The sequence below is a fragment of the Nomascus leucogenys genome, chromosome 15 (assembly GCF_006542625.1).
Source record: "Nomascus leucogenys isolate Asia chromosome 15, Asia_NLE_v1, whole genome shotgun sequence".
NCBI lineage: Eukaryota > Metazoa > Chordata > Mammalia > Primates > Hylobatidae > Nomascus > Nomascus leucogenys.
The window spans coordinates 35,004,241-35,030,094 of record NC_044395.1 but is presented as its reverse complement, the minus strand read 5'-3'; the positions used below and the strand labels follow the sequence as shown (position 1 = coordinate 35,030,094).

Here is a 25,854-nt window from a genome sequence, read left to right as displayed (position 1 = left end):
TGATTTTTGTACATTAATTTTGTGACTGAATCTTCCCTAAGGTCATTTATCAGTTCCTGAAGCCTTTAGGGTTTCTATGTATAGAATCATCGGCAAAGAGAGGTAATGTCACTTCACCTTTTTCTGTTTCAGTGCCTTTTATTTCTTCCTTCTGCTTGATTGCTCTGCTAGCACTTCCAGTATTATGTTAAATAGGATGTGAGAATGGCACATCCTTATTTTATCTCAGTTCTCAAGGGGAATGCTTCTAGTTTTTGGCTGTTCAATATGATGTTAGCTGTAGGTTTGTCATAAATGGCTTTTATTATCTTGATGTATGTTCATTCAGTGCCTTGTTTTCTGAGCGTTTTTATCATGAAGCAAGGCTGGATTTTATCAAATGCTCTTCCTTGTCTATTGAGATGATCATGTCGTTTTTGTTTTTAATTCTGTTCATGTGGTGAATATTTATTGATTTGTGTATGTTGAACCCACCTTGCATCCTAGGAATGAAGTCTACTTGATCATGAAGAATTAACTTTTTGATAAGCTGTAGGATAGTGTTTTGTGGAGGATTTTTGCATATATGTTTATCAGGGATATTGGCATGTAATTTTCTTTTTTTGTTGTGTTTTTGTCAGGCTTTGGTAACTTGGGGTGATGCTGCCTTTGTAGAATGAGTTAGGGAGAAGCCCCTCCTCTTCAATTTTTTGGAAATTTGGGTAGAATTGGTACCAGCTCTTCTTTGTACATCTTGTGGAATTTGGCTGTGAATCCATCTGCTCTGGGCTTAGTTTGGTTAGTGGGTTTGTTATTACTAATTCCATGTCAGAAATTGATATTAGTCTGTTGAGGGTTTCCATTTCTCTCTGATTCAATTTTGAGACATTATATGTTTTCCAGAAATTTATGCATTCCCTCTAGGTTTTCTACTTCGTGTTACTCTAGTTCCTCTATCTGGTATGTTACATTGTTTCTGTTTTTTCTAACTTCTTGAGATAGGTATTTAGTGTAATAAACTTTGTTTTTAACACTGCTGTTTTTGCATCCCAGAGATTTTGGTATGTTGTGTCTACGTTCTCATTTATTTCATAGAAGTTTTATATTTCTGCTTTAATTTCATTTTTACCTAAAAGTCATTCAGGAGAAAATTGTCTAATACTCGGTTTTGAGAGGACTTCTTGGTATTGATTTCTGTTTTTATTCTGTGCTGAGAATATGGTTGGTATAATTTCATTTGGCTAACTTACTGAGACTTGCATTATGACCCAGCATGTAGTTGATGTTGAAGTATGTTTCATGTGTAGTTGTGAAGAATTTATCCTCTGCGATTCGTATGTGGAATATTCTGTAGATGTCAGTTAGGTCCATTTGTTCAACTGTTAGGTCCAGAATTTGTTTGTTAATTTTGGGCCTTGATGATCTAACACTGTCAGTGGAGTGTTAAATTCCCCCACTATTGTCATGTAGCTGCCTAAGTCTATCAAAGGTCTAGAAGTACTTCTTTTATGACTAAAAGTGCTCTAATGTTTGATGAATATGTATTTAGAATAGTCGAGTCTTCTTGTTAAATTGAACTTCTTATCATTATGTAATGCGTTTCTTTGTCCCTTTTTTTACCGCTGTTGGTTTAAAATATGTTTTTATCTAAAAATAATGTTTCTTTTTTATTTTCTAATTGTTTAACAGATCTTTCTTTAGTCTTTTACACTGAACCTGTGGGTGTTGTTTCATGTGGGATGGTTCTTTTGAAGACAGCTGGCAGATGGGTTGTCTTTTTTTATTTTACTCAAATTGCCACTCTGTTCCTTTTAAGTACAGCATTTAGACCTTTTATATTCAAGATTAATATTGATATGTGAAGTTTTGATACTATCATGAAGTTGTTAGCTGATAGTTTTGAAGGTTTTATTGTGTGGTTGCTTTATAGTTTCTGTGGGTTATGTACTTAAGTGTGCCTCTGCAGTAGCAAGTATGTTTTGTTTTGTTTTTTTCATTTCCATGTTATTACTACTGTAAGAGCCTCTTACAAGGCTGGCCTAGTGCTAATGAATTCTCTTAGTGCTTGCTCGTCTGTAAAAGATTTTATTATCTTTCATGTATGAAGCTTAGTTTGGTGAGATATGAAATTCTTAGTTATAATTTTTATTCTTTAAGAACGCTGAAAATAGGCCTCCAATCTCTCCTGGCTTGTAATATTTCTGCTGAGAAGTCTGCAGTTAATCTGATGAGGTCCTCTTTGTATGTAATCTAACATTTTTCTCTAGCTGCCTTTAAATTTTTTCTTTAGCATTGACTTTGGACAATGTGATTACTATATAGCTTGGAGATGTTCATTTTCTGTAGTATCTTGCAGTTCTCTGGATTTCTTGTATGTGGATGTCTACCTTTCCAAGACTATTAGCAACATTTTCTTGAATTATTCTCTTAAATATGTTTTCCAGATAATTTACATTTTCTCCTTTTCTCTCAGGAATGCAAATAATTCATAAGTTTGGTTGCTTTATGTGATTCCATATTTCTTGGCAACTTTTTTTTAACTCTTTTTTTTAATTTATATTTTTGTCTCACTGGCTTATTTCAAAAGGCCAGTTTAAGCTGTGAAATTCTTTTGTGTGCTTGGTGCAGTCTATTGATAAATATTTCAATTCTATTTTGAAATTCCTTAAGTTTCAATTCAAGAAGCTCTGATTTTTTTTTAAAGATGTTTATCTCTTCCTTCTATTCCTGTATTGCTTTAGTAGTTTCTTTGTGTTGATTTTCAACCTTCTCTTTGGATATCTTTGGACTTTCTTGCAATCCATGCTTTGAAATTCTTATCTGTCCTTGGCATGTGAATGCCCACAAAGCATTCATATTTTTTATGGTGCCAGAATTCTGGAGCTGATTCCTTCTCATCTAGAGATACTTGGACTTCTAATATTTGTAATTATTTTTGTGCAGTAGGGTTTTCTCTTTGTTTTCCTACAATATTATTTTTGTTGTTAATTTTCCTTTTCTTGTTCTCCACCCAGGGTGTATGACTGTAGAGAATGTTGGGTAGAATCTTTTGTCTGTTCTTCTATGGACCTATGTTTTTCTGTCAGCAGGTTTTAAATTGGGCTGTTCAGTTTGACCTGTAGCCTTGTAGTTTGTGCTTAGGGGTAAGAGCCAGTTACAGCTAACATACTGGGTAGCTACTTGATCCTGGTTTACTAGGAGATTCTCTCTGCTGCCTCAGGGAATGAGCTGATTTGTGGAGTACACAGTTTTCTGAACTCCCTGATTAACTCTGGAGGGTATGGGGCAAGACGTGCTTGTCCAAACCAGGAAGGTTCACCTACATTTCCCCTAATGGCAGGCACTAGTGCCACTTGCAAGGGAGAAACCACTGGGTGGCCACCAAGTGCCCAGAGGTGTGCCTCGGCATGGAGCTGTGAAACCTTCTCAGTTCCATGTTCTGTGTACAAAGTTGAGGTCGAGGGTGGGAAGGAAACCTAAACTCCTAATCTAGGAAAGTGACTGTTCCAGAGGCCTGGAGGTCTGCCTGTGCATTGACTGTAGAGGCCTTGCTGTGCCACAGTCTCTGCACAGGGAGGACAGGGTGACTCAGGCTGCTCATCCAGGCAAATAGGTTCTGCAAATGCCTGGAGACCTACCTGGGCATGCCGTGCAGAAGGGTTCCCTGCACCAGGGTCTCTTCACAAAAGAGATGGGGTGACTCAGGAAGCTGTTCCAGGTGAGTAGGTACTCCAAATGCTTGGAAATATGCCTGAATGTGGAGTGGAGAGGGCTCTGATGCAACAGCATCTATGCACAGGAAAGGTGGCATGGCTCAGGCTGCCAATCCCTGTGAGCAGGTGTTTTGAACACCTGGAGACCTGCTTAGGCATGGAGTGGAGAAGGTCCTGCTGCACCACAATCTGTGTTCAGGAAGGGTGTGGAGGCTCAAGCTGGTGATCCAGGTGAATGGATACTCCCAATGTCTGGAGATCTGCCTGGGCATAGAGCAAATAGTGCCCCCTGCACCATGATCTGTGTCCAGAAAGGACGGGGTGGTTCAGGCTGTTGACCCCGGTGAGCAGCTGCTGAAAATGCATGGACATCTTCCTGAGCATGGAGGAGAGAGGGCCCTGCTGCACCACGATCTCAAGGGAGTCAGTTGGAACACCCAGCAATGACACGCAGATGAGTTCCAGTTCACCGAGCTGGCCCTGGCTGCAGGTCTTGTTACCCTGGAGAAACCACAGCTGTAGTAGCTCTTCTCCCACCCTAGGCCTGTGATGAGGGACAGCGTAATTCCAGGGCCTTTTCATAATTCTGACTGGAGGTCGTTACCCTACTTTAGAGCAGGTGACCCAAGCTCTGGCCCAGGACTCAAATGCCTGTGCAGCCACACTGCTAGGTCACTAAAGAATTACTGACTTTGTATGTGCCCAGATTAAAAATGGTGTCCTGCTCTTGGTCCTGAGTTTGGGAAAATGCCCACAGTTTTTGCTGGTGTCTTTTCCTGACAGTGTCTACTGTTTTGGACAAGGGAGAACACTATGTTGCTCCTAGATCCTCTCCGTAAATTAGCTCTCTAAGTTAGCCCCAGGGCATAGGAGAAACAAAGTGCCCTCCCTTTTCCTGCAATTGGATTCCATTGGAAAGGTGAATCACAGAGGGAGCCTGTATGTTTCTCTCATGTCCTGGGGTTTCACTTTTATGAGCTACATCCCGTTACAGTGCTCTCTTCCCTGAGATCTGAGTTGTCCTTCACTTTTCTGGTGGATTTCCATTTTCCTTCTTGAATTAAAGCTCACAGAATTGATCTTTATGAACTCTTGCTCTTTCCAAGTGGCCGAGACATCTTAAAATCCTCTAATCTACCATCTTGGGTTTTCAAAAATGAGATGAAAAACTTTGAGTAAACTCTTAGTGGGGTCTTTAAAGTCTTTTTTTTTTTTCTTTTATAAAAATGTAATGGCAGCACATGTCAGAAAATACCCAAGTACAAAATGCCCAAATCTTCTACTTTTTATACCAAAAGGCTGGTGGTTTTCAGTCAGTATAGTTACACTGTATTCAATAAAAATAATTTACAAAATTAAATACGTATAATAATGTGTTTTACAATATGGTAGATATATTTATTTGGAAAAAGTTACTTGATAAGTTGATTAAAGGAAAGTCATTTACCTAATGTGTACCCTAGCTCGCAAAATGTGTTTCCTAGATTACTACTTAAAGAGAAAATCTTAATGTCAACTCAGTCAGTTAACAAAAACATAATGTGATATTTAGGAAGAGTGCAACTTGTCTTTTAAAAAATTAGATTTTTAAACCGTTTTATTCTTCAAAATTACTTTCTGAACTCTAACATTGTACTGAACATGTCAATTCTCTCAATTCTGTTAGTTCACCTAAAGCCGTGAGTCTACAATAAGGTATGATTTTTGAGATAGAAAAAGAAAAAAACTCAGTAAAGTATGATATTATAACATTTAAATTTATTTTTATAATCTTACAACTACCTTCAAATACAATTCTTACATCTTTGCAAAGTAAAATTCTTTACATCAGCCCCTTAATCATTAGCTAATATGGCACAAACTCTTAATATGGAAGGAATACAATATTTTAAAAATATAATAAAAATAAATGTATATACAAAATGTGTTTGAGCCTATGTTTATAAATAGAAGTACATCTTACAGAATATGGTAAAATGATTTATAAATTTTATTTTTTAAATAACTTTTATACATATATACATATAAAATATATATACATATAATACATATATATGAGAAAAACCACCAACATTACATTTTTATAAAATATTCAGTGCTTCATAATGGAATATATAACAGGATTAGAAAAATAGCAAGTTCAAAGGCTGAAAACAAAACATGGCATCATCTATTTGAGAAATCATAGGTAACTCTTTATTGAGGAATTAAAGTCTGAGAGAAAACAGGAAATGGAATATATAAATTTCGACAAATAAAGACAGTCTTGTCTCTCAGAAGAAAATTGTGCTTTGCTTTAAAGGTTTGAAAAAATAAGTGCAGTATTTTGGTCAGGCCTGTAACATGATCAGAAACATTACTTGCATGGAATTGTGGAGTATAGACTGGAAGGATCTGGGCAAAAATTAGGAAAACAGAGTTAACTAGAGCAGTGCTTATGGGTATAGAGAAAGTAGAACTTGGAACTTCTGGAGGTTGGGTTAAATTTACCAATACCTGTGGAACATCTGGGTGTTTCACCTAGGCAATTACGTAAAAAAGCCTGAAGGTCAGAGGAGAGATCTGAGCTATTTTTACAGAATACCACAACAATCCATGTCTATAAACCTTTGTTTATATGGAGAAAAATAATTAGAAATATTGTTTGTCATCATGAAGGTAAACTAACTTGTTAATTGAACTATTTTCAGCTAGTTGTTTTGGCAGCTGTAGACACAGCTTTGCAATCCCTACTCATTAGGGTATTGGCACTATAGCTCCCCACCCTCCAGGGAAAGTAGTGTGCTTTCATAAACCATGGTACCCGAAGAATGAACACTTTCAATATGATATAATTAAACATTACGGGAAAGAATGAATTAGCGTTCTTTGTGACATTTGGCTAAACATGCTAGCAAGCAAAAATACACAAATGAAGGTCACATTTGCAATTATTATAAAAGTGTCTACATTTTAATTAGGTAGCTGATAAATGTCATTGAGCCTTAGCCACTGACCAACTGTCATTTTTTTAAAAGGAGAAGAAAAATGTCACCTAAAAAGCCAGAATTTTTTGCATTGTCATGAAATTAAAAGTTGTAACCACAATAAAGTGTGTTCAGCACTGAGCTGTTAAATGGGCTTAGGGACAGTCTCAAAATTTAATAAAGAAGTATTTGGACAGCATGTGAGGTGTCACTAGTAATACAAATTTTCAAGCATTGTTTTTTTAAAGCATTGTGCCTTTATTGTAAAACCACATAGAGCCACATAAGCCTTGAAAGTCTCTTCTCAGAGAGTACAAGTGAACTTTTTTTTCTTTGCCTGCAGATTTGACTTAAATTCATTCCTTATTAATTTGGATTAAATATTCACTGACTTTCTCCCACCAATGACAAACTAATCTTCTTAACCTCACACAGTATTGTACCTGACCTAAGAATAAAATAAATTGGTATCTCATCTCTTAGATATTCTTTAGTTTTTGGAATTTTAAATAGTATTTACTTGAGAATTATTTGTCCTTATCCCCTAAAAAAATAAATGAAATGTGTCAGCTAATATGAATCCCCAACTAAATTTACTTATAAAAGTACCATGGAAGAAAGTAAATATATAAATACTGTGTATGTGAGTGAGTGTGTGTGTGTATTGTCTTTAGAGTTATTCTGACTGATACTTCTGAATCCAATTTTTTTAACTTCTAATAAGAAAATTCAAAAGACAAAATAGGTCGGGTGCAGTGGCTCACGGCTGTAATCCCAGCACCCTGGGAGGCTGAGGTGGGCGGATCATGAGATCAGGAGTTCAAGACCAGCTTGGCCAACATGGTGAAACCCTGTCTCTGCTAAAAATACAAAAATTAGTCAGGTATGGTGGTGCACACCTGTAATCCCAGCTACTTGGGAGGCTGAGGCAGGAGAATCCCTTGAAGCTGGGAGGCAGAGGTGGCAGTGAGCCAAGATTGTGGTACTGCATTCCAGCCTGGGCAACAGAGCAAGACTCTTCCCCCCACCCACAAAAAAAAAAAAGATACGTTCGATACATGAATACATAAATAAATCAATCATAAAATGATCAATTAGTTCTGCAAGATAACAACGTAAACCTTTTCGTCAGAGTATGCTATTATCAAATTGAAAGCAAAACACTACAGTAAATGAAATCCTTAATCATCAGTGTATAAAGTGCTTTTAAGAATCAAGGAAAACAAATCAGAACTCAATAGGGTAAAAGAAAATATTTGATACACAATTTAATGATGAACTGTGTATACATGGAAAAATGTGTCTAATAAAGTGCAAATCTAATGATGAAATATGATTTCCACTATAATGTAGAAAGTAAAAAGATAATAGATCTTAGCCATCATCTAATAAAATGGTATACAAAATAACATAAACGTTAAAGAAAATATTGCTCTTTTATGATGCTAACAGGAGTCTAAATATTAAGTCAAAAATTCTAGAAAACAGTTTTAGCAATAGCTATTTTCACTTCAGAAATTCTGCTTCTGTGATATTCCCAGGAAATTACAGTAATAGTCACAAAGATTTATGTACAGGGATATTCCTGTTTGGTTATATATGACAGATAAATTCGTCTATAGGGATATGGTTGAAGTGTAACAAAACACATAATTGAAATATATAATTAATTAAATGCTTCTGAAGGACATTTGTAACAGAATTAAATAATTATAATTTATATGTGTGTGTGTGTGTGTGTGTGTGTTTTAAGATGGAGCCTCACTCTGTTGCCCAGGCAAGAGCGCAGTGACCTGATCTTGGTTCACTGCAACCACCACCTCCTAGTTAAAAGTGATTCTCCTGTCTCAGCCTCCTAAATAGCTAATATTACAGGTATGCACTACCATGCCCAGCCACAATATAATATTAAATAAAAATTAGAAAATTACGTGTATAAACTGATTCCAGTTTTCTTCGAACAAAAGTCTTCCTGTGTCTCTGTTGGCATATCTCTCCATAAATCAAATGAAGATAAATCCAAGTTTGTTTTTGCAGAGTATTCTATTTCTGGATATCAAGATCAGAGATGATTTTGTTCTGTAGTGAGCATATACTTGTTTATAATGAGAATATTTAAAACTAGAATTCAGAGGACTCTTCAGGTACCACCGTTTTGGATCTGAACCCTGTAACTTACTCCCTATGGGAAAGAATTAGGAGTAGGGACCTTCTGTGACCCTGAAAGCAACACCAAAAGAAATAAATGGTAGCTGATTCTCATACCGATTTGGGAAGGGTACTATAGTGCTTTGAATTGAATTCATTTGTAAAACTTTTGACTTGAGAAGTAGTAGAGTTTGTGATGCATACATAACTTAGCCAAGAAACAGCAGTTCCACAGCTGGAAGTTGCTTTCTGACATTAAGGTTTTGTTGAATATTGTGCAAATATTATGGAAGAGGCAAATGTGTGGACACTGATGGTGAGAGTGACATATTAAATCAGCTGCAATATTTTAGCCCACTTGATGTCTTTGTTTCAATTTAAGTAACTGGACTAAATGTGCTGTCAGTTGAGGCTAGAAAAATCACAACCACAGCAGATGAGTGAATTTAAATGGATTTTTACAGGTATTTAATCCATTAAAAGAAAACTCACCTAACCTAGCTAAAAATGTCATTGGGAAATTTTCTTTTGATATCTTTTCTTTAAAGAAATTGCTTTTAGTTGCAAAGTTTCCCATTTACTCCTGTATGTGCCTCAGTAACCTGTAATTCCTAGGGTCAAAGCCGTAGGTCTGCTTTTGAAGAAAAATTGCCATAGAGAAAAATCACTCGGGGACTTCAATAACTAACTCACCTTGCAGGGATTCCTAGGCAACTTTTTCATGTGCTAGGTAGCAAAATAAAAACCATAAACATATTTCCAATGTCCATATTCCCATTTGTGAGAAATGACCAAAGCTCAATTCAAATTTCACCTCTACTGCCAAGTACTTTTTCTTGGTATCAGCTGCTTCTTACTAGATGCTCCAACATGAGTTAGCTTGAACAGTAATCCTATTATGCACCTATTCTTCTTTACCTTTTAAGATTGTGCCTTGTGATTTGAGCGTCACAGTGAGCCTGTGATCACTGGAAAGACAGTGACAGACAGCTAAAGATGATAAGCATAGGGTTTCTTTAGTGGTAAAATATAAAGAAGTTTATTTGCTCAGAGCAGCTATACAAGCAGGAGCCAGTGTACCCACACAAGTAGGAAGACACAACTTCTTTGTCCCTACCATCTTGCTTACAGAGACACACATCTGCCCAAGATAGTACCCGTGTGGAGTGAGGATTCCACCATGCCCGAGAACAATTTTTATTTCCTCTATGGGGGAGAATGATGTCAGACCCTCTTAATGCTATATGCTTCTATTAAGTGTAAAAATAAATTCACTTACAGCCCCAATCTGAAGACAACTAAGCCTTTTCGCTAAAACCAATTGTGACTATAGTTTTATCTGAGTGGCTCTGTTGCTAAGTTTTGTTGAAATTCCATGATTATAAAGTGATCTCTTTGAGGTTTATTTTTTTTTCTCTTAGTTTGTAAGAACTCTTTGAAGGCAAAGATTGTATGTTTTATTATACTTTTTTTTAAATTTCCATAGTTACCTTTTAATGTGGGATACATAATCATTTCACATGTTAAATAAATTTTAAATCCTATATTGCATTATTTGTGTCTATGTCCAAAAATGTCATAATTATTTTTGGCCATCTAGGATTCCACTATATAATTAGCCATCTTGCATTCCATTCCTAAATCAAGAATTGAATGAGTACACCCCCGCTTTTACAGACTCTATGTTCTGCACTGCACCATAGGAAACACTGAACATGATACTGAACATAAACACACGTTTATTTTCAATACGACTGCATATGTAAAAGCACAACTCGCCCACAGAATTGTTTCTAAAATTGGGAGGAAATACATTTTGTGTAATTATTTTCTAATTGCTAAGCAGTGTTAGCTTTTTTTTATTTATTATCAAATACTGTCTTATCTATCTTAAACACACAGAGAATAGGAAAGTAAAAGCTAATATAATCATTACCGTTAAAACTTTACCAAAATCTTTAATTATCCAAAACAAGAGGGAATTCTTTAATCACTAAATTAATTTGGTTATATTTCTCAACTAGCTCCTGCCCGTGCTAATTTCCTCAGTGATTCATATTCATATTCATATTGTGAGGGAAATATTAATTTAATGCAATCATATATTATGCTCTTGGTGATTTAAAGAGATAGCATTATAACACTGTAGGTTTTTAAAAACTTTTAACAACCATGAAAAAAATACAAAATAAGAAAACTGTTAGAATCTCCTTTTCGGCAATTAAAGTCTATAATACCCAGTTTAATGTGTAACAATGTTTATGCTCTGTGAATACAACTAAGCATTTACGGTTTAGAAAAGAATATAAAGTAATCCAAATCTTAATTATGATTATAAATATTTACAGCATACCTGAGAAACAGTTGTAGAAATAATTTCAAATCATGCTTCTTTTCCCTTGTAAATATGTCTATTTTTTCAATCTTATGCAAGGAACACCAGGAATGCAGTGCTGTTAAATTATTTTCTTGTATCTTAGAACTATCAAAGTTTAAATGCCTGACTCTAGTGCTTTAAAAATTGTGAATTTCATCCTCTGCATATGCTTTTTGCTCTTGAAGCTACAACACTGTAAACTTTACACGTAATACATTTCTTGGAGAAAGTGCTGAGTTATAGAGTACATCTGATTCGGGCTATTTCAAACTCTCATATGCCATAGATGCAGACAACCAAATTGAAATGATGCACATTATTTATAAATTATTAACCATTTCTAAATATGCTTCACACGACTGGCTTTGCTGAGGTGTTTCATCCATCCTTGCAAGCTTCATAAAACAGTAGCAGGCCAAAATTGCACAGTTAACATTAATTCTCATCAAAGAGAGGACAGCCTTAGCAATTACTTTGAAAAAGGTCAGGTATCAAATTTCTTTATGCTGACTTTGATGCCAAATGGAGTCACACTGCAGGCTTGGATATTGTATGTCTTTCTTCTGTATACTCTGTCATGAATACATAGTGCCACTCTTTGCTGTCTGACATATAAGTCCATGATTGAATATTAATATTCTCAAGAATATTATGCTCTCAAGAGCATCACACATCATTTGGTACTATAATTTATTTATATTTTTATACAAGAGCTTAAATAGACATTTAAAATCAAACTTCAAAAGTAGGGAATACATGATTTATGTGAATATCTGTCATTTCATGACTTTTGGTTGTTGCTTACCCTTCTGTACCAGTAAAACTTAACAGCATCGTGTCGGGAGTTGATAGAAAAGATTCAGATACAGAGTCCAATAGTGATAATACAGTTTTATCAATCAGTATTTTAGGAGCAGTAAAGTTTCTTGTAAACATACCTCTCATATTTAGGGACAGAAATAGAATTCTGAAGTTTTATTGGTGTCAGAAAATAAGGAATATTTCGATGATAGCAAGTGATTAAATACTTTAAAATATATTTTTATCATATTGGCATTTTATTTTATTCATAAATATTGCTGTAAAGAATTTTAGTTCTACATATTCTAATCCATTATTTTATTAATATTTTATTTATAATATTTATAATTTAATATAACTATAATATTAATATTTTGTTAATATTATTTACATTGAATGGCAATGTTATGATCTCTAAAATGACTTTTTAGGTAATGGAAAAGAATGCTATTAGTTCCAAGGACTGCAAGTGGTGGCAATGTCATTCTGACTCAATGGAGTACAATTTTATTAAATAATACAAGTTCAGTTGTCCCAGGGTCATTATATTGGGAAATAGTTAATGAAGGCATTAATATTTACTCCTACCCAACCTCCAGCTGGAATTTCATGGTGTGAGACCACTAGGTTAATTGAGTTTTATCACAAAATCTCTGGGCCACTTTAGAAATAACTTTAATGCATGCTCCCTAAGGTCTAACCTGTAAAAAGTGAGAAAATAGAAAAAGAAATGATTAACATGTAACTAGATTCAGCTGACATCTTCAGCATTGTTATTTATTAAAAGACTGAGCAACTGATGAAAATTTTTCTCTGAAAAGAGAAAGGTATGGGTTTGAGGAGAGTGGGTAAGATCCTAATTATCCATCCTGTATGATGGGAGAATAAATGGGCCAGGAAAGTGAAGTAGTATTTCTTGGAATATCAAAAGGCCTAATGGAAGTCAATTATCACACATTGAGTTCTTCCTTCCAAACCCTGAACAGGAATATGGAGAAAAGATGGGTACATGTTGCTTTAGCCAATAGAATCACAAGAATATATACTTGTGGAGTTTTCTGTAGATACATAGAGTCTATTCATATCCAAAACTTTTCTTTTAGAATTTGTTTTTGGGAATACACCTGTTAGGAAAATAAAAAATGTAATTATTTCCTTTCCACTCTCCACTTTTTCAGTTCCTCAGAGTAAAATGAATATGACAATTCGGTATTCATATTCTCATTTTGTGACCCAGTCAAAGCTGGACAGGGTAAACTCAGTATTCAGTTGTACTCACAAGAGTGGTACAGGATAATAACTAAACTCTAGATAATAATAACACAAAATAATACAGAAAATGTATTGGGTTCTTACTATCAGACAGGCATAGTTTTGACTGTTTTCTGTATATTACTTTATTTGATCTTTACAACAATCTATGAGGGAATTCCTATTGTTATCCTCAATCTAAAGTCAAAGAAGCTAAATCCCAGCACTATTCCTATCTTGCTCAAAGGCACAGAAATATTACGATGTGGAATCTAGATTTGAATTCATGCCATCCGACTTTGGAACCTCTATTGCAAACAGATTTACTGACAGAGCTAATCTCACACAAAAATTCCATTCAGTAAAATGAGTGGCCAAGATGGAGGAGGAGGATGTATGCATCATAGCCAAGAGTGGAGTTTTTATTCCCAGGAACTGAGCCATGATGGCAGTACTGTAAGAATACAAGATGTTGGCAAGTTTTCATTCAAAGGCACTCTGCTTTTTTTTTTCTCCTTTATGTTTATTACATGTATTATAGTTCTTGGTTTTATAAATTTTTAAAATAATTTTGTTTGTATAATGTTCCTCTACTAATATTTTACCAATTGGTAAAATCCTCTACCAATACTCCCAGATTGTAAATTCCACATGTCAGGTATCATTTGTGGTTTATTCATGACCATACGACCTGTTCCTAACCCATTGTAGGCATTCATTTAAGAGTTATTGAAAAAATATCAATGAAGGTTGAATGAGAAAACACGGAATAAAGAATGTTAGAGGTTGCTGAAAGAATGCAACGGATTATGTGTACAAGGAGTCTGGTCCAGACCCCATCAGAGCATCACTCAGCATTTCCATTTCACTGAGCCTCTGAATTCTGAGCCCAGAATTTAGATCAAACCTACTCTGCTATTTCTTTAAGTGACAGCTCTTGGGGTGATGAATAAAAACAGTTTCTGAATCCTGAATATGATTTACCAAATGGTCTATCTTAGAAGAAACCTTTCCATTGACAGAAGTGTGGAAATTGTTCGGATCTGAAGCAAAACCACAAAAAGAGAGTAGAGAGGTTTTTGTTTTGTTTTGTTTCTACTAAAAGTAGGAGTTTGAAAGAGCATAGGAAAATATTAGAATATCAAAGACAAGTGAGTTCAAGTAACTGAGACTAAAGATGAAATTCCTCTGGGAGAGAGCTGATGTCTATGAGTAAGATCATTTCAAGGGTACTTTAGATGGAGAAAAATGTTTCCTCGGGTAGGCCAACACTGAAGAGACAAAGAAGAACTAAAAGGAGATAAAAAGTTTCCAGTGAAATAGGAATAAAGACATGAGGTTGTGGTAGCTTGGAATTACATAAAGACAATATTCAAAGGAAAAAGAAATAACTAACTGTGTCATGCACTCCTAATAGGTTTAATGTAGTAAAAAATGGTCCTTAAACTTAGCAATATCCTGGTAATTTTTATCTTTAAAGAGAGACATTGTGGAATGATACAAGGAAGAGATCTTATAAAAGTTCAAGGGAAAAAGGGGGGATAATAATTGAATACTTTTACCATATATAGCACTTTCAAGGAGTCTTGTTGTAATAAAAATTAGGTGAGAGGGATGATAAGGTCATGATAATTTTATTTAAAAGAGAACTTTCTATATAGTTGGGAAAACATTCTAACAAGCATACAAAAAATTGATGCTGAAAGAGAGACAGAAGGAATCATCTGGAGAGATGTCCTTGAACAGTCAAGATGGAATGGAATTCAATATACACAAATACAGGGATTGGCCTTTAAGACATGTACAGACATCATTCATGTGCCTCGGCTCATATTAATGAAACAAGGCTGAGTGCATGCGTGTACAGGCAGATGGTGGGAGCGTGTGAGGGACTGTCTCTTCTGATTGCCTCTATTTTCTTAATAAAATAGGAAGCACCATCATCAAGAAGGTCAGAAAGGTATGGGTTTGAGGAGAGAGAGTAAGATGCTAATTATCCATCCTGTATTATGGGAGAATAAATGGACCAGGAAAATGAAGTAGTATTTCTTGGAATCTCCCAAGGCCCACTGGAAGTCAGTTATCACACATTGAGTTCTTTCAGCATGATACTGTATTCTTAATTAGCAAGGGAAAGAGTTAGCCTGGGAAAAAAACAGTCCAGGGTGAGAAGCAGTGTGCCTGAAGGTGCACTGAAGGAATTGAGTAAGGTTACGAATTATGAACTTTAACCTGGAAAGGGAGGGAGTTGAGGAAATGAGAGCAGGGTGCAAAAGAGTGAAAGAGTGTTAAGATCAGTAGATTGTAGGTCTTGAAGTAGTTAAGATGCCAAACAGAAAGAGATGAAACTATGTATTAGTCCGTTCTGACCCTGCTGTGAAGAACTTCCCCAAACTGAGTGATTATAAAGGAGTGATTTAATTGACTCACAGCTCCATGTGGCTGGCTGGCTGGCACGGCCTCAGGAAACTTACAATCAAGATGGAAGGCAAAGGGGGGGCAGGCACCTTCTTCACAAGGTGGCAGTAGAGAGAATGACTGAAGGTGGATCTTGACAAACACTTATAAAACCATCAGCTCTGATGAGAACTCACTGTCACACGAACAGCACGGGGGAAACTGCCCCCGTGATTCATTTACGTCCGTTTGGTTTCTGCCTTCACACCTGGGGATTATGAGGATTACGGAGATTATAATTCAAGATGGGATTTGGGTGGGGACACAAAGTCTAACCATATTAAATAATATAAGATGTACAGAAAAACACACTTAAATGTAGAAAGGGGATGCAGCTATATTCCACCCTCAACAGATTTCTGCATTTGTTAAATTAATTTAGTCTCATAAAGTTGAGCATTAGACAAAGTCCTATCAATGAAACAACATTTCCCACTTATTTATGCTAATATATTTTCAGAGATGAGAATCCTCAGAACTAAGACTGAGGAGTGGGGAAACTCTGAAGAGATGTCATAGAAAAGGGCTGGGCAGCTAAGAGAGCACCAAGTTGGAGAGTTAAAAATATCCCTGAGAGAGGAAGAGACCCCACAATACTGTAAATCAGTTGCACTAAGACCATAAGACTGATGAATGCCACTTTCTAAGGACTGGGCTTATATGTCAAATAGAATGGAAATAATAATGCAGGGGTTTCAGACCACGTCCAGATCTTGAAAAGTCCTCTTCATCCCTTATCTCTGAACTCACTTTTACTGAACTCTGTATGCAGTGCCCTGTGTTGGAGCAGGCAGGAAGCTGTGATACTGCTGTGTGCACACCCTCTGCAGGACTAGCTTCCCCACACCTAATACACTTGAATTGATTTAACAAAAGTGGGTCTCTGTTGAGGATGAAACATAAGTGAATCCCCTTCCTCTGTTGAAATTCAAGTATTGGCATTTCTGTCTATCTCATCTTATTATTCCATCTCTTTTTGTCTAGGATCCCAACTCCTTCAAGACTTAAAATCGACTCATGTTAATACCCTGTCAGTTTCTGTACCTTGCTCCTATCTCCTCAATTCTCTCCCTCTCCAGGTTAGAGTCCGTGGTCCGTAACTTCATTCACTTCCTTCAGTGAGCCTTCAACCACACTGCCCTTCACCATCAATTATTTTCACAGACTAACCTCTTAACCCCTAATTTAAATTCAACTATTAATAGACTATAGCTAGAGAACACTGATCTTCAAAACTATTGACTGCTCCCTTGTCTGTATTGAAAGACTTCCGCTTCCTTTGACTTTGTGACATTCCACTTTTCTACTTTTTTCCTTCCCTTTCCAGATTCGAGTAGCTCTGCTTTTTTTCAAAAAAATGCTAATGTTGGTCAAAATTCCATTTTCAACACCCTATTTCTTACTTCACATACTTCCTTGGCAAGCTTACCTATTCTCGGTTTCAATAACCATCTATTTGGTTACCATTTCATAATCTCTCTGACGAACCTGCATCTCCCTTATGATTGCAGAGTCTTAACATCAACATGAATGTCCTGGAGGCACCATAGACTCTCCACGTGTCTAAAACTGAATTCATGAGCCTTTATCTCAAGCTCTTGCCTTTTCCTGCATTCTTATCTATCTTCCAGTGGAGGCAACCTTGCCTGATTTTTCACTTTTCTTTAGTGCCTCCAATCAAATAAACCAATAACCTTATTTACTATTCCCGTATGTATTATCTCCCTATTTCTGACCAATCTTTGCCTATATTACAGCTTTAGACCCTTGAATCATCTTTATTCGCTCTTGTTCAAATACCGTACTACAGCCAGAGTGATCTCTCTAAAACTTACATTGCTCTCCTTTCAAAGCTGTACCAGTTTAACATGACATGCTAGACGTTTAATCATCGGCACCTTGTTTACTTATTCAGCCTTACATGTCCTCCCACCTCTCTCCCTCATACTCTGCGCTCCTGTTTTAATCCACCAAGCAGGCCATGGTGCCTTTACTTTCTAGGTTTTTATATATTTTCTTCCCTGTATAGAGTATCTTTCTTTCCCTACTGAAGACTTGACTGAGCTAATCACTAATGAACTTTCAGGACTCAGTTTAGATAGAATTTCCACTGGAAAGCATTTTCCGATGACTTAAAGCTGAATGAGAGTTTTCTCTACCCATGCGGGGAGCCCATAGGTCCTTGAATTTACTTTTATATCACATGATACTAACATTGTATGAATACTGCCTTTTTTCCCCACTAGATCATAGCTTCTTGAGGGCTAGGGCAGGATTATTCACTTTTGTTTCCCTAGTATTTGTTATCACATGTTTGTTGAATGAATGCTTGAATGAATGGATGAATCAATTGCCACATTTCTAGCAACAGCTTTGGATTCACATTAGTTGATGAAAAGGGAATCTTTACTGCAACAGATAAAACTGATTACATAACAAAGGAAGACCTGGTGTAGTGCACATCGCCAAGTTAGCATTTGGCTCATCTCTGTATGGAGCGGCACAAGCCCATTTCTGTACCTCTTGGTGTTTGGTTACAATATGTATAAGATTTATAGCCACAATGATGTTCCTGGCCTTTGTAAACCTCATTATGGCCTTTCTACTTTTCAAGTTTTTCATTGATTATCCTTATCTGGCTTTAAGAACTAGACACCACATTATCATATTTCACTGTAATTGTTAACACCAGTCTGGGATAGTTGTTTTTTGTTTTTTGTTTTTTTCCCTTTATAAATGAGCAGGGCAGAGAGTTAAAACACAAAGCAATAGACTGCACTGAGAAACGAATACGTTCAGAAACTAAAACTACAAACTACCTTAAAGGAAAACTCATTCAATTTTCATTACCTTACACCTCTAGTGCCAAAACTTGCATTTAATTCCATGTTTTAAAGGTGATTTTATGTCTACCCATAATCTGTTGACATATAGTTTGCCCAAGGGACGTTAGCTCTTTTCAGTTAAAATTGATCCACCCTCATCAGACTTGTGGTTGACCAGCAAAGGGTCAAGGACATGAATCTCTTAACACCTCCTGATGGGCTTAGGCTACACACATCATGCTCATTTTAAGTGCGGAAAACATCTAAAAATATACTTTCTTGAATTTCAGAGAAATCATATTTACAACTTCACAGAACAGAAAATGTTAAACTTAATTTGATGCTTAACACCTAAAGTGTTATTTTCAAATCGCAGAAAAATGCTTTTTGTATTCTAAAATATCTCTATAAGACAGCATAATTATTCTAAATAATTTTAATTAATGAGGAGAAAGCTTACTTACAGTGATACTTTTTTAATCAAAAATTTAGTTAGCAATGATGAAGTTTAAAGATACTCTGAACAAAACTACCTCATTCTTTTTTTTTTTTTTTTTTTTTTTTTTTTTTGAGACAGGGTCTTGCCCTGTTGCCAGTCTGGAGTACAGTGGCATGATCGCAGCTCACTACAGCCTAAACCTCCCAGGCCCAAGCAATCCTCCCAGCTCAGCTTCCCCAGTAGCTGGAGGTACAGGCATGTGCCACCACATGTGGCTAACTTTTTGTGCTTTTTGTGTAGATGGGGTCTCACTATATTGCTTTTGCTGGTTTTAAACTCCTAGCTGAAGTCATTCTCCCACCTCGGCTTCCCTGAGTGCTGGGATTAAAGGCATGAGCTGCCGTGCCTGGCCACAAACTGTCAGAGTCTTAGAAGTATTTCTAAGATCAGCAAATTGTCCAGCTTAATTGATACTGGATATATAAAAAATTTCCAATTTCGTATTTCTCTTTAGAGTTCATCATAATTAGTTTGTATTTTTTTTAAATTTGATCCATATACTAAACTTATTGTTTCTTACGGACATAAAGGAAAGTTAGTTCAATCCATTTCAGGCAGGATGCTCAACCTTTGTAACCAAACACCTCAGGAATTAAAATATGAAATTTATCAATAATCAGTAAAAATGAAAATTCCATCAGTTTCCGCACTTAATAGTATTAATCTGTATACGTTAGATAATAAAACCTAGAAAATAAATTTCATTCAATTTTTTTATGTTCCATAGTGAATTTGACTACTTTTCAAGGACATGAGGTATTACTTAGAGCCTAGTCAAAACACATGTGCTACATTGAACACACCTCCTACTACATAATAAATTTTAGTAAATGAAGTTCCTATCTATATTTGTAGAATATAAGTGAAATGTTGGTTTCCTCACTGCATCTTAATAAGGAAAGAACTGATCTATGTGAATGGGTATTGTAATATTAAGGTAAACTTTTAAAAGTTAATTTACAAATTTTCCTGACAAAGTATAAAGCTTGGGCTTTTGACTGTCCTGCCTTCTTTCCTGCTTACCTCTCTGTTGACTATCTTCCCTTCTTTCCTACTTACCTCTCTCTCTACTTGCTTTCTTCCTTCCCTTCCACCACCATTTTTCCTTTTCCCTCTCCTCTCCTCCCCCCTCCTTTCCTCTCCTCCCCTCCCCTTTCCTCTCCTCCCCTCCCCTTTCCTCTCCTCCCTCCCCTTTACTCTCCTCCCCTCCCTTCCCCTCCCCTCCCCTCCCTTCCCCTCCCGTCTCCTCCCTTCCCCTCCCCTCTCCTCCCCTCCCCTCCCCTCTCCTCCCCTCTCCTCCCCTTTCCTCTCCTTTTCCATTCCTCCCCTTTCCTCTCCTTTTCCATTCCTCCCTTTCCTCTCCTTTTCCATTCCTCCCCTTTCCTCTCCTTTTCCATTCCTCCCCTTTCCTCTCCTTTTCCTTTCCTCCCCTTTCCTCTCCTTTTCCTTTCCTCCCCTTTCCTCTCCTCCCCTTTCCTCTCCTTTTCCTTTCCTCCCCTTTCCTCTCCTTTTCCTTTCCTCCCCTTTCCTCTCCTTTTCCTTTCCTCCCCTTTCCTCTCCTTTTCCTTTCCTCCCCTCCCCTCTCCTCCCTTCCCTCCCCTCCCCTCCCTTCCCCTCCCTCCCTCCCCTCCCCTCCCCTCCCCTCTCCTCCCTTCCCTTCCCTGCCCTCCCCTCCCCTCCCCTCCCTCCCCTCCCCTCTCCTCCCTTCCCTTCCCTCCCCTCTCCTCTCCTCTCCTCCCTCCCCTCCCTCCCTCCCTTCCCCTCTCCTCCCCTCCCCTCCCTCTCCTCCCCTCCCCTCCCCTCCCCTCTCCTCCCATCCCCTCTCCTCTCCTCCCCTCCCCTCTCCTCTCCTCCCCTCCCCTCTCCTCTCCTCCCCTCCCTCTCCTCCCCTTCCCTCTCCTCCCCTTCCCTCTCCTCCCCTTCCCTCTCCTCCCCTTCCCTCTCCTCCCCTTCCCTTTCCTCCCCTCTCCTCCCCTCCTCTCTCCTCTCCTCCCCCTCCTCCCCTCCCCTTCCCTCCCCTGTCTTCTCCTCCCCCTCCTATCCTCCCCTCCCCTCCCCTGTCTTCTCCTCTCTTATCCTCCCCTGTCTTCTCCCCTCCCCTCCCCTGTCTTCTCCTCTCCTATCCTCCCCTCCCCTCCCCTGTCTTCTCCTCTCCTATCCTCCCCTCCTCTCCCCTTCCTCCCCTCCTCTCCCCTCTCCTCCCCTCCTCTCCCCTCTCCTCCCCTCCTCCCCTCCTCTCCCCTCTCCTCCCCTCCTCTCCCCTCTCCTCCCCTCTCCTCCCCTCCCCTCTCCTCTCCTCCCCTCTCCTCTCCTCCCCTCTCCTCTCCTCCCCTCTTCTCCTTTCCTCCCCTCTTCTCCTTTCCTCAATATTATAGCTAGCAGAATTTTCAGAAAATATTAAAAAATATAAAAGTAACATTTTTTCACACTCTCACTGTAATCTAAATTTGCTTGCAGCTCCAAAGAAGGTTTTCAGTAATGTCTTCAAAAGAAACAATTTTCATAAGAAAAAATAAACTGGTTTCCTCAAAATTCAGATTTTATTGTATTTTCTCTCTTACAGAATATTCAAAAGCTCTTCCTGGTCTCTCCACTTCGTATGCTGCTTTGTTAAGAATTAAGAAGAGTTCATCTTCATCTCTCTTTGGTTCCAAAACCAGACCACGATACAGCAGCCCTTCATTAGGAACACTGAGTGCTTCTTCACCCAGCTGGCGAGGGGCAGCTCAGAATTATTATTCCCCCATCAATCTTTATCATTCCTCAGATGCCTTCAAACAAGATGGTAAGTGTCAAAGGAAAATGGCTCCAGATAGAATAAAGGAGGCAAAGAAGACTTATTTAATATTGCTGCAGTAGAGATCAAAGACTATTCCAGTAGGAGAGAGTGATTGAACTCAACTCTGCTAAAAATGAAAGCAGGAGAGTTTTTAAAGCTGGGGTGAGCTAGTAGAAAACTGGAGGATGTTAGGGGAGATACTGGTTAATGTGACTAGGCCATCTGTGTTTATTGACTGGTGCTTATTGAAGTTAGGCTACTACCTTCTCATAGAGACTGGGAGATAGAGACCCTGTTTCTTGATGGTTTAATTTCAAATGGAGAGCTCCCAGGCCTTGAGACAGATATTACTGGGTTATAAAAATGAGAAGAGCCTGTGTTGGTTGTAAGTTAGTCTTCTGTTCTAAACATCTTTAAAGGATCTGTATGCATTATTATTTAATTGCACTCTATACAATTATAATTTAGGATTAAGACTAAATACTCTCATAGAATGAAAGTAAAAATAGACATTTTTGGAAGGCCAATTTGACAATGAATATCCGAAATGTAAAACAGGCCTATCCTTCAATCCAGTGGTTTTATTTCTGGAAGTGTATTCTGTGTAAGAAAATAATAAGCAGAGCACACAAAGATAAGTATATACTTAGCATTACTAGTGAATGGAAAATAAGAAAAAATCTATGTATCAAACACTAAGATATCAGTTAAATTAAGGACTGCTCTACAGCTGTTGGCTTTATAGTTTGAACAACATTTTCGAGATGTTCTCTACCTTTGTCATTTTTGGATCTATCGACAAAATATTGCCTGGTTCATTAACAGCAAGACAAACTGGCACCTGTTATTACTAGTCTCTGTCCAGTCTATTTTATATAGATATGCCATTCAGTTTTCTCAACACATATGTGAAGTAGATATTGTTACCACCTTCTATAGAAATGAAAATTCCGGGACAGATAAGTATTTTTCACAAGGTCACACTGCTAATAGGTATCATAGCCAATTTTCATTCACATCAACAATGATTTTAAGACTAGTACACTTAGGCTGCATTTCATTTATGACTGATGAAAGAATAAACATTCAAAGATACATCTTGAAGGAACTAAGATATTGGAAAGATTCTGGAAATGTCAGTTATTAGGTTGTGGTGCCAGGTTCAGGCAAACTTATCTTTTATGATTATACCAATTGTTGCCATGTGCAGCATTGTCTCGTAGTGTTGGCGTCTAAATTGTATGTAAGCATGGTGTTGGAATTCCAAAAATGTTTTATTTTCCAAAATACTTACACTTAATAGAAGTTTTTAACTTTCTATTACCTTAAGTCTAATATGAAACATATTTTCTTTAGGCATTATTATCTTATGGAGTGGCATTAAGGTAGAAAATCGAGTGATCAGAACTGTGGTCTGCTTTTATAGTCGGTATAATTTTCAGCCAACTAGTGTTCTGCCTCTTTGTTCTCTTGTGTCAAATGGAAGTTAAGGTAGTCACAATGGTAAATATACATATGAATTCAAATCCATGAAAATGATGAGAACAATGAATATTGGGACGTAAGATGGAGCCAGCTGTGAGACCAGTTCAAGGTGTCTACTATTAATGCCTGTATACCTACTGTGAACTGGTCCCATTTTGGGTAACTAGCAGCCGGAAAAGAAAGAAAATCTGGTCAGTTACATATTTCACAGTATTTCAAACATTAAAATGGAATCGTTACTCAGTAAAAGCACAACTCTCTGACACTTTGATTAGACAATTTTTTTTTTCTGGAAGAGCCTCATTAGGAGTTTATTATTCGATATAATGGCAAGTGACCTGAACATTACTTTCACTGTACCCATAATAATGAGTTTCATCTGTTTCAATAAAGGCAGATGAAACCCAAACATAAACAATAAAATGAGAAGGAGTGATTCTCTAAAACTGTGCTCCTCAATCTTTACAGATGAAACCCTTGTTAAAATAAGACCCCCCCCCTTCAAAGATCGAGGTAGGGCAAGATAATATCACTTACAAAAAGCTCCCAGGTGATGGTGATGGTGCTGGTCTGTGGATGATACTTACTGAGTGGCAAGGCTCTAGGCTGGAAACCAATTTAATATAATTTGGTCCCCTGCTAATCTAGTTTAATCTGTATTTTAGAGTATAAGGAAGAATGGATAATCTGAGTATTTTCCAAGTAATCTTCTATAACTACTGTTTTCTCTTCTGAGCATTTTGTAAATCTTAGCTAGATGTGACTTTGAGTTCTTTTTCTCTGACGAGAGTCTGACATATGGCTTTTGTCAGGTAATTCCCTTTAGCCTTAATAGAGAGTAAAGCTGAGGTTGACATGCTCTTATGAAAAATGAGAAAATGAACAGAGCCTGAATAAAAAGTCATCCCACTCCTGTTCAGAGTTAAGCCAATAAGTACCCCAGACAGAGCAAAGATTTTTATGAAAAATATAAAGACTCAGCTTGCAGAGCAATTTGGGGAAGCGATTCCACTTCTGGGTATACAGCTTGGAGAAACCTTCCCATACAAGTACAAGGAAATAAAATGCATCTTCACTGCAATATGTTTAATAGTAAAGGTTGGAAACAGATGTCTATCAGAAGGGGAATGGATACGTTGTATTATTTTTATTTAATGGAGAACTAAAACTGTTAAAGTGAATAGAAAGAAAATGGATAGACCTCAAAATCGAGAGTGAACAAGGTAAGTTATGGAGTATTATATATAATATGATATCACTTATGTAAAACAGTGGAAAAATATATCCTATTTATGGATACACATAAGTGGTATAATTTTAAAACATGAACTTGAGATAGCAAGTTGACTGCAGTGCTTACCACTGAGGACAAAGGGAGAATGAGAGCAGGAAATAAGTACCAGGAGAGGGAATATACATTATCTCAACTTAGTGATACTTCATTTCTTGAAAAAAAAATCTGAAATAAATATAACTCCTGTAGTGACTAGACACTAAAATGTCTCACAGTAATTCTCACTTCTGGGCATTTACGATGTAATCTCTCACTTTATCTGTTGCCTATGGCTATTAACTTGCTTCTGGAGAATAGATTATAAATAAAGTAATGGGATATGACTCCCAACAGTGGGTTACAAAAGCCACTGGCTTCCATCTTGTTTGTCTTTTTTGCTTTCTGGCTTGCTCATATTAATCAAAGTCAGCTCATGCTGAGAGCTGTCCTATTGACAGGCCCACTGGGAGTGGCCTCTGGCCAACAGGCCGAGAGTAAGTGAAGGACTCAGTCCAACACCCCTAAGGAATTTGAATCCTATGAGTAGTCACATGAGTGAGTTGACACGTGTATCCGTACCTATTCGAACATTGGGATGAGACAGCCTCCCACCTTTTGAAAGACACAGAGCAAGAGTTGAGCCACACCTGCTTCCCTGACCCACGAAGGCTGTGAGGTAATAAACACATAATCTTTGTTCATTTTCTGGGTTTCCTTTCTACTATTTTTACTATAATTCTATATTTCTGCAGAAAATCATTCTCATAGTTTCATAGCTTTAAAGTTTCCTTTGTATGTTTCATCTATTTTAAGTTGCTGTGTCGTCTTGTGATCATCTCAACAGGTTGGTATTCTTTTCTAGGAAGCCAGTTCCTATATTCAGCCCAGATTTGTTTATTCAGGTCTTGATTATGCATTCTTCTTTGTTCTCCTTCATATTTTCTACAAAGCCTACTTTGTAGTCCTATTTGTTACATAAACAGATGCTGCAGAGAAAATCTGAAAAAAAAAAAAAAAAAAAAAAAAAGAAACGGCAAATGCTGCAATTAGAAGAGATATAATTCCAATTGTCCTACTATTTTACTTGCTCGTAGTTTATATTAAATGTATTCTTTATTCATTACATTAGAAATTGTCATATATTGAAAACATAAAGGAAATAATAATTTCCAGAAAGTGTCTTGTGACTACATATTAACTTTATTAAACTTTAATATTTTTCCAAATTTGTTTCAGTATTTTTTGACATAAAATTTAAGTTGAGAGTTCTTGAGTATTTTGCTTGGATTGTGTCTCACACT

General features: G+C 37.1%; 1 protein-coding gene across 2 annotated transcripts in view; it reads left to right on the top strand.

Moving 5' to 3' along the window:
• CNTN5 (contactin 5) overlaps positions 1-25,854 on the top strand; it is a 1,343,728-nt gene that overhangs the window by 790,334 nt on the left and 527,540 nt on the right. For both annotated transcript variants that reach the window (XM_003253028.3, XM_003253029.3), the window contains one exon: positions 21,580-21,801. In XM_003253028.3, coding sequence (XP_003253076.1) covers positions 21,580-21,801 — 222 coding nt within the window. The remainder of the gene's footprint in view (positions 1-21,579; positions 21,802-25,854) is intronic.